Source organism: Carassius gibelio, chromosome A8 (genome assembly GCF_023724105.1).
Source record: "Carassius gibelio isolate Cgi1373 ecotype wild population from Czech Republic chromosome A8, carGib1.2-hapl.c, whole genome shotgun sequence".
Classification (NCBI taxonomy): domain Eukaryota; kingdom Metazoa; phylum Chordata; class Actinopteri; order Cypriniformes; family Cyprinidae; genus Carassius; species Carassius gibelio.
The window spans coordinates 3,752,772-3,765,942 of record NC_068378.1 but is presented as its reverse complement, the minus strand read 5'-3'; the positions used below and the strand labels follow the sequence as shown (position 1 = coordinate 3,765,942).

Below are 13,171 nucleotides of genomic sequence, written 5' to 3'. Positions count from 1 at the left end.
CTTGGTTATGTCTTAAGTGGAAGTAAAGAGTTGAGAAAGAAATCGGATATGTATCATTATTATGGACTCTTAAAGTGACCGCGCCTAATTTACTAGCTCTGCTGTCAGTGTCTTTAATGTATGAAAGTAAATCACTCACTGTTCTTGACTGAATTACTCATTAATTTAAGTGAGTATAGCTAAATATAATGATCTGTGAAATATTATGCCCACAAATTCTTCATACTGTAGACTACCAGTGAAACTGATAAAAAGAAAAAAAAATTAGGGACCTGACCATTTTTTGTTTAAGTGTTTCTTTCTTTAATTGCTAATGCAACCTTTTCACACCACAGACTGAACAAAATTAAGCATTGCTTGCTTGGTAATTGTTCAACAAAGTATGGATATTTGTGTAAATATTGTCATACTGACAGTTGTCTGAAGTTTTGGTTGATTCCATTACATATATTTCTATCAAAGCTATCTGACATTATCAAGAGGAATTTCTGAGTTCTTGTCATATTTTATTACCAGTTTCTAAACTATAGCAAATAAACTGTGATAATGTGAGAAATGTTGAAGGTGTCTGAATACATTCTGGTTTGACTGTGTATTTTATTTTGCAGTGAAGACTATGCAGTGCTATTTTAAATTAGTTTCTGGACACCTACAAAAAAAAAAAAGAAAAAAATAAAGGAAATATTGTGTAAATAGCACAAATAAATAAATAGAACGAACATACAGTAAATATTAAACAATTTCAGACAGGATCCACTGTACAACTTGCACCAGGGCCCCTCTAACCCCAGCTGCGGCCCTGGGTTAAGCTACCAAGACGGAGCAATGCACTGTGTGTACTGTAAGAAATAAAGCAAGAAGGCATGTGGTTTAAAAGATGGCAGGTAAAATTAAAATCACATCTGTATGCAATACAGTTTCATTATTATCTAGAATAGCTTACTATAAAAAAAATTTGCGACCAAATCATGTTTTGCACCAGTCGAGCAAGTGCTACCAGTGGAAAAGGTTAGTGTAGTTCCCTGTTCTTTGTAGACGTTTTACTTGTCTTCTTTTTTTAACAATTAAAAAATGAACTTAAGATATTGTTTTAATATTTTTTTTTAATGAATCATGGGCAATCTGTCAGTCCTTCAAGTCAGAGATGCTTACTTCAAGTTGTCTGTATTGTTGGAGTGATGCCTTGCAGGCATTCATTCAGCAAATAAGTTTTTTTTTATTTGTTTCTATGTTTGTTTTTGCCCAAGTTGACCTCTGAGAAGAAGACTTTTCAAAAGGGAAATGTGAAATGTCTACTGTGTTTAAAACATAGGTGTCCTTTCATTAAAACACCATCTGTGAGTGCAGAGACTTTACAGTTATAACCTCATAGTGTTCCGGATAGGAGGTATCGAAATGAACAGCTGAAAGTTGGATGCCTCTAATACTGAATATTAAACTCCCTGAATTTACTTTTTGTTGACTTAGTACAAAAAAAAAAAAAAAAAAACCTCTTCGAATTCAATGTATAGCAGCGCTTTATCCAGGCTTCTTGTTTGCTACTTCTTGAAACTGCATGGTAGCTTGCACAAAGACATTCTTGGAGCTACTTTTTTTCTAGACTGACCTCTTTCTCACTTTATAAAAGTCCTTTCATTTAATGCCAGCTGACCTAAGCAGGTAATCGTGTTCTGTCTCGAACTAATCGAGCATGTAATGGTTTGAATGTTCTGTTTTTTAAAGCACAGACTTCACAGTTTCTCAAAGAGCTTATGTATATATATATATATATATATATATATATAAATTGCTCATCAAATTTAACTACAGTTTTAACAAACACATTGTTGTAGGCATGCCAAATTATTTTGTACCACACAACAAATATGAAGAATCTGTATTCCACATTTCTGCAACACAAAAACACGCAGTATTGATTTTTGTATTCACTGAATTTAGCCAAACTTTTACAAGAACAGTAGTCAGCAAGAAGCAATGGCTGCAATCGGGGACTACGGATGAAAATTTGCCTTTGGCTAAATCCCGTGCAATGCATAAAATGTGAATTTTATGTTAAAAATTGTGCATGGTCCCGTTATAAATAAATAAATGAAAATGAAATGAATGGCTCAACCATCATGAAATGGCACGCACAAGATTGTGCAGCCGATATTTCAAATATGTGACCCTGGACCACAAAACCAGTGATAAGTAGAATGGCAATATCTGTAGCAATAGCCAAAAATACATTGTATGGGTCAAAATTATTGATTTTGCTTTTATGCCAAAAATCATTAGGATATTAAGTAAAGATCAAGTTCCATGAAGATATTTTGTAAATTCCCTTCCATAAATATATAAAAACTCAATTTCTGATAAGTAAAATGTATTGCTAAGGACTTCATTTGGACAGCTTTAAAGGCGATATTTAGATTTACAATATTTTTGATTTTTTTCTTAATTTTGAAGTATAAATCTAAATTTCGAAAAATTGACCCTTAAGACTGGTTTTGTGATCCATGGTGAGATATGTGCTCTTTTAAAATTCTATTAATCAAAGAACCCTTTATTATTATTATTATTATTCTTATTCATTATTCATTATTTGACAGGAACAATAAACAGTAAGAAAACTCTCCAGAATTAGCTACAGAGCCAAATTTCATCTGCTGTCCCTGGGCAGGAAAATACAAAACAAATGATGTGATAAAAACATTAGTATAATGCTAAGTACAGTAAAATCCCCCCAAAATTAAACCGGTAAAAATATAATCCCCACAAAGAAACTACAATTCAAATTTCTACAAAATATTGTCACAGTGTCTGGGTTGTTGTTCCCCGGGGTTCCACTAGATGTCCTCCTTCTCACGGTGTCTGTCCCAGATCACTTCCTGTTTCCTTATATGGTCACCTTCCTCCTTGTTGCGTAATTGATTGTTTCCCCCACCTGTCTCCTGTTTCCCCATTATCCTTCTGTGTATAAATACCCAGTCTGTCTTAGTCTGTGTTAGGGAGTCCTTGTTTAATGTTATGTTATTTCATGCCCGTCATCCTTGTCTTGCCTTGCCTTGCCTTGCGTTAGTGTCTTGTTTATATCTGCTTTGATCTTCTGGTTTTGACCCTGCCTGGACTGTTTACCCTTTTGGATTATCCCTAATAAACGACGTACCTGCAAATTGGTTCCTTCTCCTGTGTTTCCCATAACACTAACGTGACAGAAGGACTCCGTCAACGTAGGAACCAGCGGTATGTCACTTTTCCGTTCCCCAGCCAAGATGGCGGAGAGGCGGGTCAAGTATCTTCGGTTGACCGCCCTCCGTCAAGAGGGCAACGAAGTGGGTGCCCTGGCTCAAGTGTTCTGGTCCCTGGCTGAAGGCATGGGATACAATGATGTGGCCCTTAAAGACCACTTCAATGGCGGGCTGGGTGATCCAGTGCCTCAGGAAGAGATGGCGCAGTTGGAGAGGCTGGAGTTCTGGGAATTCGTGCGCTACCTGCAGTTTCGGTGTCGGTGGGATGCCCCAGCCACTCCTGTCTCTTCCGGCAGGGTGGTCGTCAGCCCAGCACCACTGCCCAGGAAGGCCGTCAGCCCAGCGCCACAGTACAAGATGGCCGCTAACCCAGGGCCAATGCCCAAATTGGCCACCGGTCCAGCGCCACAGTACAAGATGGCCGCCAGTCCAGCACCACAACACAAAATGGCCACCAGCCCAGTGCCACAGCACGAGATGGCCGCCAGCCCAGCGCCACAGTACAAGATGGCCGCTAACCCGGCGCCAATGCCCAAATTGGCCACCGGTCCAGCGCCACAGTACAAGAGGGCCGCCAGCCCAGCGCCACAACACAAGATGGCCACCAGCCCAGCGCCACAGCACAAGATGGCCGCCAGCCCAGCGCCACAGCACAAGATGGCCGCCAGCCCAGCGCCACAGCACAAGATGGCCGCCAGCCCAGTGCCACAGCACAAGATGGCCGACTCAAAGCCTGAGTCTCCAGATAAGGTGCACGATGCTGTCCCGGAGGCAGAGGCGGTGCCCGATGCTGTTCCGGAGGCCGAGGCGGTTCCCGTTGCTGTTCCAGAGGCCGAGGTGGCACCCGATGCCGAGGCTGTTCCGGAGGCCGAGGTGGTGTCCGAGGTCGAGGCAGTGCCCGTTGCTGTTCCAGAGGCCGAGGCGGTGCTCGATCCTGTTCTGGAGGCCGAGGCGGTGCCCGAGGCTGTTCCCATTGCAGTTACCGAGGCGGTGCCAGAGGCTGTTCCGGAGGTCGAGGCGGTGCCCGACGCTGTTCCAGAGGCCGAGGTGGCACCCGATGCCGAGGCAGCGCCCGATGCCGAGTCGGTGCTCGATGCTGTTCCGGAGGCCGAGAAGGTGCCCGAGGCCGAGGCGGTGCCCGAGGCTGTTCCCAATGCAGTTACCGAGGCGGTGCCCGAGGCTGTTCCGGAGGTCGAGGCGGTGCCCGACGCTGTTTCAGAGGCCGAGGCGGTGCCCGACGCTGTTCCAGAGGCCGAGGTGGCACCCGATGCCGAGGCAGCGCCCGATGCCGATTCGGTGCTCGATGCTGTTCCGGAGGCCGAGGCTGTTCCCAATGCAGTTACCGAGGCGGTGCCCGAGGCTGTTCCGGAGGTCGAGGCGGTGCCCGACGCTGTTCCAGAGGCCGAGGCGGTGCCCGAGGCTGTACCGGATGCCGAGGCGGTGCCTGATGCCGAGGCGGTGCCCGAGGCTGTTCCAGAGGCCGAGGCCGTTACCGAGGTGGTGTCCGAGGCCGTTCCAGAGGCAGTGCCCGAAGCCGAGGCACCTCAGGTCTTCACAGACAGTCCAGAGTCTATTCGGAGTTCCGTGGACTCTCCGGAGTCGGGTCAGGTTCCGGTGAACTCTCAGAAGTCGAGTCGGGTGCCAGTGGACCCTCCAGAGCCAAGTCAAGTCACTGGATGGTCTGCTGCTCCATTCTGGGGGACTCCTGTCTCGACCACGTGGATGTGGTGGTCGTCTGCTCCGCCCTGGGGGACTTTGGCTTTGACCACAAGGCTGTGGTGGTCTTCCGCTCCGCCCTGGAGGGCTCTGACTTTGACCACAAGGCTGTGGTGGTCTTCCGCTCCGCCCTGGAGGGCTTTGACTTTGACCACAAGGCTGTGGTGGTCTTCCGCTCCGCCCTGGTGGGCGCCTCAACAGGTCCTTCATGGATTTCTGTGTGTTGTTTTGGTTTCTGTTATGTTTCTGTCTGTTCCCCTCAGTTTGTCTGGCCCTCTGTTCCTCCCCCTGTACCTCCTCCGGTCCTCCTCCCTCCTGGTCTCCCTGTTTTATGTTTTCATTTCTGGTGTTTGTCCCCCATGTGTTCCTTTTCCGGCCCTCCGGCCCTCCTCCTGAGCCTCCACCTGTCCACCTCCCTCCTGGTCTCTGTGTTGTTTTTTGTCTTGGAGCGTCTGGGAGCCGCTCCGTAGAGGGGGGGTACTGTCACAGTGTCTGGGTTGTTGTTCCCCGGGGTTCCACTAGATGTCCTCCTTCTCATGGTGTCTGTCCCAGATCACTTCCTGTTTCCTTATATGGTCACCTTCCTCCTTGTTGCGTAATTGATTGTTCCTCCCACCTGTCTCCTGTTTCCCCATTATCCTTCTGTGTATAAATACCCAGTCTGTCTTAGTCTGTGTTACGGAGTCCTTGTTTAATGTTATGTTATTTCATGCCCGTCATCCTTGTCTTGCCTTGCCTTGCGTTAGTGTCTTGTTTATGTCTGCTTTGATCTTCTGGTTTTGACCCTGCCTGGACTGTTTACCCTTTTGGATTATCCCTAATAAACGACGTACCTGCAAATTGGTTCCTTCTCCTGTGTTTCCCATAACACTAACGTGACAAATATCCCACAAATATCCATTTTTAAAAAATGAGCAGGGTAAACAGAAATATCCTCCATAAAGCTGTCACTATTTACATCTCATTTAGTATGTAAACACTTGTGTTACCAAGGCAGCGACAATGGAAAACAAAACAATATCCTTACCGACTGGGCTGGATCAGCACAGAATGGAAGAATTTGGAAGCTTTGAGGATGGTTTGGCCCGATGGTAGAGAAGCATCTTTGATGAGCTAGAGTTTTTTTTTATTAACATTAGGAATGAGTTATTGACATGGGGAAAACACCATCCCTGTTATGAAAGGCTAGCTTTTGCCCAAAATGTGTTGGTTTATAAATGCGCTTTGCACCTTACACTTACCACACAAGTCTGTATATTACATTTAAGGTACCTTTTTGTTGACAGGTGAAGAAATGTCATAAATTTGCAGTTTGATATTGCAAAATAAACTGCAGAAAATAGTGTAATATAGTAAGCCCTTTCTAGTGCTTTAATATCCCCAAGATAACCAATATCAGGCTTTTACAAACAGAAGGAGAGATATTAATTTAGCTTGGAATCTTATCTAAAAAAGTAAACCCCTTTTGTTCTCAGATTTCTTCTGAATTAAGTAAATATTTATCTTGCTAGTCAAGAACACTTGTTGTTCTGTTCCATGATGGATTCATGGTTGTGGTTCCAGTTTTTAATGAGTTGCAGATCTGCAAACCATTTTGATTGGTTTCTTTGGTTATGAAAGAGTGTTTCTAGACTTATAAAATTGTAAAGAGACAGAGGATTATAAAGCTGGCACGGTGACATTTTTTAGATAAGGCAACATATTCACTAGAGATTCTGTTAAAGACGCAAATGTATGATGTAATAGTTTTTCCCAAAGCTTGCCTACTTATCTACCACACACATAAGAAAAGTGTGCATTTTTCTTCACCAAAAAGTACATATAATATAAATAGGGTATAATATAAGTAGGCACATTGGGATGCAGCATCCTTCTCACGGGTCAAGAACACTAGGGCTGTGCAATTAATCGCATTCGATTGTCATGTGCATCTCATCAGTAAAGCCGGTCCCATGATTAGTAGTAAATATCCATTACCTACTTTGCGATTGAATTTGATTTGATATTAATGAAGTCCCAGAAGCAAGTTATTCTTTATATCGCACCAAGAAAAACACAAAAGCAGCAGAGATGTGTCTTTTATTTACTGATTAAGATAATTTTGCACTTATTTCAGCAAGAAATTAAGTTTGTTTGTTTTGCTTGCATTTGCACTGAAAAGAAGAGTTGGAGATTCTCTTTAATGCTGACTTAGGTTTTTAGAAATTCTTCTGATTAACAGGAAACAGGTCCAGACAATCTGAGCATTGTTCCCCTTTAGTTAATCATTAAATGATGTTCAGATCGCAGATGGGAGAAAATAGGCTCTTTTAATTCCTTTGGCAGAAGTAGCCACTTGTGCAGTTTGTTCTGGTGCTGGTGCTTCTTCACTGAGGTCCTACAGCTTGTTATCACATCATAAAAAATAAAATGATGAAAAAGTTATAATAACATATTTTTCAGTTAGGCTACTTTAATTCATATAAATAATTTAAGCAATTTAAAGCTTTTTTTATACTAGATTCAACTATCCCATGTTATGACATGAACTGTAAATTTTCTAATGGTTTTTAAGGATGTTATAATGTTATTGTTGTTTTACTTCGTCCTTTCATCTCCATTTACAAACCAACATTTGTATGTACACAAATAAAGTCAAACCATTTACAATTCTGAATATCTTTATGATTAAAAGGATAAGTTGCTTCCACTGTTAGAAGGGAAAAACTCAAGTGATTGCACTAGCGCCACATGCATTAAGCTTTGCCACTTTGACACTGCATCCTGTTCATTATCATAATGAAATACAGTCAGTCAAACATATTGAAAAAAAAAACACACTGCTCAGTAGGGGTTGAATGACTTTGTGATTGTGTGGGTGAATTATTTCTACATGGAAGCATCTCCCTAGTAGTAGTGACGCTGTGGGATTTAGTTATCAACAAATATATGCTTAAACTTTTTTTTAAGTTTCTAAGTTATTTTATTGATAAATCACAGAACAGTGTTGACAGTACATTTCCACACTGAATAATTCTGTGCCCGTGTTATCTGCACATCACGTCTGTAGTCTGTGTGTGCGTTACAGTCAAATACAGTAACAGAAATGGACACAGCGACCCCATTGGAACTCAATTGAGACAAGTGAAGCCCATTTTTAGCGTTTTTTTAGCAGTTCCTTTTCTGGCACGCAGACTCAAACTAACCTTGATGATGTCAGCAACCTGTCTGACAGATGTAAATCTTCTAGTAGCTGTGCGTGCAAACTGCCATCGTTAATCTTGCAGAGACGGCGAGCTTGAGCGGGGAGTTCTTTGTCGTGAGTGAGCAGGAGTAAGTATTCTGATTAATTATTTTGTATAGTATTTTAAAATGTAACGCCAGTACGCCATATTAAGTTAATTGCCTGCGAGCTTCTGTATGGTAATGCGACAGAGAGTCGCTTGGTTATGACGTAATCGTTAGCCTATTTTTACAAAAACTGTTTCTACGGGGCCATAATGTAACATAGAAGGTAATGGAGCCCTTTGTACATCGTGTATCTTTAGAAATAAATAATGGACAAACGGAGTCTTTAAACGCCTCAGATGTAAAGTTATTCGCTGTCAAAGTGACGCCAAAATGAATGGGAGTCAATGGGAATGCTAATGCAAGTGAAGTTCTGCTACAAGATGGCGGCACCCGGCCGACTTCAACTTCCGGATGACTTCCTTGCCGCCTGGTTACAGTGCAGCAGTGCATTAGATTAGAACAGCAATTAACTTACCTGTACAATAAGCTGTTTAGAATGTGTGTTCTCCTGTTCAGTTTTGTTTATCCAGTAATATAATCACAGATGTCTTTTTGACCTTTTGGAGTATACATTTATTTGTCATTTTAACTGTTTGGAAACGGTGCGTAAATGTGGAAGTCCTTCAAACATTTATTATCCTGTTGCGCCCTCTATAGGTCCGGCGACTAGTCAATGTCAAGCTTGAAGCGTCATGGCAGAGCATTGAAGTCGACTTGTCAATTAGTTGGTGCAACCCCTACTGCCCAGTTTAAATATGTAATAAGATCTGAGCTGTTAAGTGTTATCACCATACTGTCAAGATGTTATGCAAAACATTTTGTTTTACACGGATCTTGGAACGTGAGTGAAGTAGGTTATAATAAATAATGATTTGGAATTCAAATAGGCTATATGCTATATTGAAACATTTGTTTTTGTGTTGAATGATAGACCCAACGTTGGTTGAAATGTATATATTCCACTCTTGTTAAATGCACCATTACTCTCAAAGCACCTTATGACTTTTCTTGACAAATTCCAACAAAATCTGATTTCTTGATGAATTGATATTTTATAATAGTGTTTTTTTTTTCATTTCAAAATATAGAGAAAAGGTAGAAATTAATGACTAATACAGCAGTAAGTGCTCTTCTGCTGCTTTCTACTGGTTATAATTGTGATTTTATGTATTCTTTTATTTATTTATTTTTACACACTCAAACACACATACACACACACACTCACTTTCGTTTTGTTTGCATTTGATGTTTCTCAAATGCAACAGAAATAACAGTTGAGTTGGACAACATGGTGGTCGTGGTATTGCAACCGCACACACGAATTTGCTACCAGCAGAAAAACACCTTATTACCACTTATTTACACTGCACGTGTCTCTGATGTGGCCACCATGTGTGCCATATGTCATTGCTTCACTATATCACTGATATTGCGATATGACACTTTTTTTATCATGTAAAAAATTATACCGATATTATCGTGGACAGTATGATATGGCACACCCCTTCTATCAACTATACAGTGAGTCATTGTGTCATAAATGCCGTTTCTTTTCTGTATTAAAAATGTAGAGTGTGGACTAACATTGCATTCTTTATTTTTTAGCATCAATAATAAGCTCCAGCAGCCAGAGGCAGCATCAGGAGTACTGGAGTATGCCATGAAACACTTTGGAGAACTGGTAAGAGCTTTCATCCCTTATTAATTTGTGTCCCAACCACTGATCCACAATATAGAACTGGATTTTTAATGGCGTCATGAAAGTGAAGACACCCCGCGGCCATATTGGTAATCCTATTGAATTAATAGGAAATTGTATGATTTTAATGAGAAAACATCACCTAACAAGTCAGCGTTTATAAATCTGAAGTATTTCTGTACATTATTACAATGCAAACACCCTAGGCATGTAAGCAGTTATTTTTTTAATTGTCTGGAATTTCCCCTACTTATTAAAAAGCTAAGTTCATTACAGTAGCGAACATCATGAACGTGATAAACATCAGATGGACACGACTTCAACATATAAAACAAACGACAAAGTGTTCATTCTGAAATCTGAATTTATTCAGAGAATAACTAAATATATACAGGTGCTGGTCATATAATTAGAATATCATCAAAAAGTTGATTTATTTCCCTAATTCCATTCAAAAATATATTATATTCATTCATTTCAAACAGAATGATATATATCAGATGTTTATTTCTTTTAATTTTGATTAACTGACAACTAAGGAAAATCCCAAATTCAGTATCTTAGAAAATTTTAATATTGTGAAAAGTTTCAATATTGAAGACACCTCACCTGGTGCCACACTCTAATCAGCTAATTAACTCAAAACACTTGCAAAGCCTTTAAATGGTCTCTCAGTGTAGTTTTGTAGGCTACACAATCATGGAGAAGACTGCTGACTTGAGAGCATTGACACCTTGCAAAAGGACGGTAAGACACAAAAGGTCATTGCAAAAGAGGCTTGCTGTTCACAAAGCTCTGTGTCCAAGCAGATTAATAGAGAGGTGAAGTGAAGGAAAAGATGTGGTAGAAAAAAGTGTAAAAGCAATAGGGATTACCGGACCATGGAGAGGATTGTGAAACAAAACCCATTGAGAATGTGGGGAAGATTCACAAAGAGTGGACTGCAGCTGGTGTCAGTGCTTCAAGAACCACTACACACAGACGTATGCAAGACATTGGTTTCAGCTGTCTCATTCCTTGTCAAGCAACTATTGAACAACAGACAGCGTCAGAAGCGTCTCCCTTCAAAAAGGACTGGACTGCTGCTAAGTGGTCCAAAGTTATGTTCTCTGATGAAAGTAAATATTGCATTTCCTTTGAAAATAAGGGGTCCCAGAGTCCGGAGGAAGAGAAGAGAGGCACACAATCCATGTTGCTTGAGGTCCAGTGTAAAGTATCCACAGTCAGTGATGGTTTGGGGTGCCATGTCATCTGCTGGTGTTGGTCCACTGTGTTTTCTGAGGTCCAAGGTCAACACAGCCATATATCAGGAAGTTTTAGAGCACTTCATGCTTCCTGCTGCTGACCAACTTTATGGAGATGCAGATTTCATTTTCCAACAGGACTTGGCACCTGCACACAGTGCCAAAGCTACCAGTACCTGGTTTAAGGCCCACGGTATCCCTGTTCTTAATTGTCCAGCAAACTCGTCTGACTTTAACCTGACCTTGTAAAGAAGAAGATGCGATATGCCAGACCCAATAATACAGAAGAGCTGAAGGCCACTATCAGAGCAACCTGGGTTCTCATAATACCTGAGCAGTGCCACAGACTGATTGACTTGCTGATCGACTTAACGCATTGCTGCAGTAATTCAGGCAAAAGGAGCCCCAACTAAGTATTGAGTGCTGTACTCATACTTTCTAAGAACATGCTCATACTTTTTATGTTCATACTTTTCAGTTGGCCAAGATTTCAAAAAATCCTTTCTTTGTATTAGTCTTAAGTAATATTCAGATTTTCCTTAGTTGTCAGTTACAATCATCACAATTAAAAGAAATAAACATTTGAAATATATCAGTCTATGTGTAATGAATGAATATAATATACAAGTTTAACTTTGTGAAGTCAGTTATTGGCGATTCTATTGTACGGAACGTGAATATAGAGACACCAGCCACCATAGTCAGATGTTTACCGGGAGCCAGAGCGCCTGACATCTTGGCATATTTAAAAGTGCTGGCTAATGCTAAACGTAAATATAGTAGGATTGTTATTCATGCTGGCGCTAATGATGTTCGACTTCGCCAGTCGAAGATCACTAAAAATAACATTAAAGAGGTGTGAACTTGCAAGCACGACTTCAGACACTGTAATATGCTCTGTTCCCCTCCCTGCTTACCGTGGTGACGAGATGCATAGCAGATTGTCATCACTCAATGGCTGGATGGCTAAGTGGTGCCACAGAATAACATAGGTTTCATAGACAATTGGACGAGCTTTTGGGGCAGACCTGACCTGCTGAATAGAGATGGTCTTCATCCCTCCTGGGGTGGCGCCACTCTTTTCTCTAGAAATATGGCAAATAATCTTAGTGTTTATACTTGACTAACTGGGGCCCAGGTCAGGAAGCAGACAGACTGGCTAAACCGACCGTCTGCTAGCTGTCTCACGTCACAGAGGTCAGCTAATTCTCAGCACATGGAGACTTTTTCACCTAGATATCACACATAGAGACTGTGTGTGTTTCCCGAACTAGAAAAATAAAAAACGTCCAAACCAAGTTAAGAGTAACAATTTAATTGAGGTAAAAAAAAAAAAAAAAGATGCAATATGGATAAACAAATGATAAAGATTGGCTTATTGAATATCAGATCCCTTTTTACGAAAACACTTTTTGTAAATAATATGATCACTGATCATAATCTAGAGGTGCTCTGTTTGACAGAAACCTGGTTAAAACCTGATAATTACATTATTTTAAATGATTCCACCCCCCAAGATCACTGTTATAAACATGTGCCACGTCTAAAAGGCAAAGGGGGAGGTGTTGCTTCAATTTATAAAAACGTTTTCAGGATTTCTCAGAGGTTCAAGTATAACACGTTTGAAGTAATGGTGCTTCATATAACATCCAGAGACACAAATGTTAATGATAAATCCCCTGTTATGTTTGTACTGGCTACTGTATAAAGGCCACCAGGGCAACATACAGACTTTATTAAAGAGTTTGGTAATTTTTACATCCGAATTAGTTCTGGCTGCAGATAATGTTTTCATTGTTGGTGATTTTAATTTCCAGGTTGATAATGAAAAAGATGCATTGATATCAGCATTTATAGACATTCTGAATTCTATTGGGGTTAGACAACACGTTTCAGGACCTACTCATTGTCGAAATCATACTCCAGATGTAATACTGTCACATGGAATTGATGTTGATAGTGTTGAAATTGTGCAGCAGTAATCAGTTTATGAACTTCTTTACTTCTAAAAT

At 41.0% G+C, this 13,171-nt stretch overlaps 1 protein-coding gene across 1 annotated transcript in view; it reads left to right on the top strand.

Moving 5' to 3' along the window:
• Window positions 1-13,171, top strand: part of mtor (mechanistic target of rapamycin kinase) — a 157,762-nt gene that overhangs the window by 60,122 nt on the left and 84,469 nt on the right. The window contains exon 29 of the mRNA XM_052603534.1: window positions 9,822-9,897. Within this exon, the coding sequence (XP_052459494.1) occupies window positions 9,822-9,897 (76 nt within the window). The remainder of the gene's footprint in view (window positions 1-9,821; window positions 9,898-13,171) is intronic.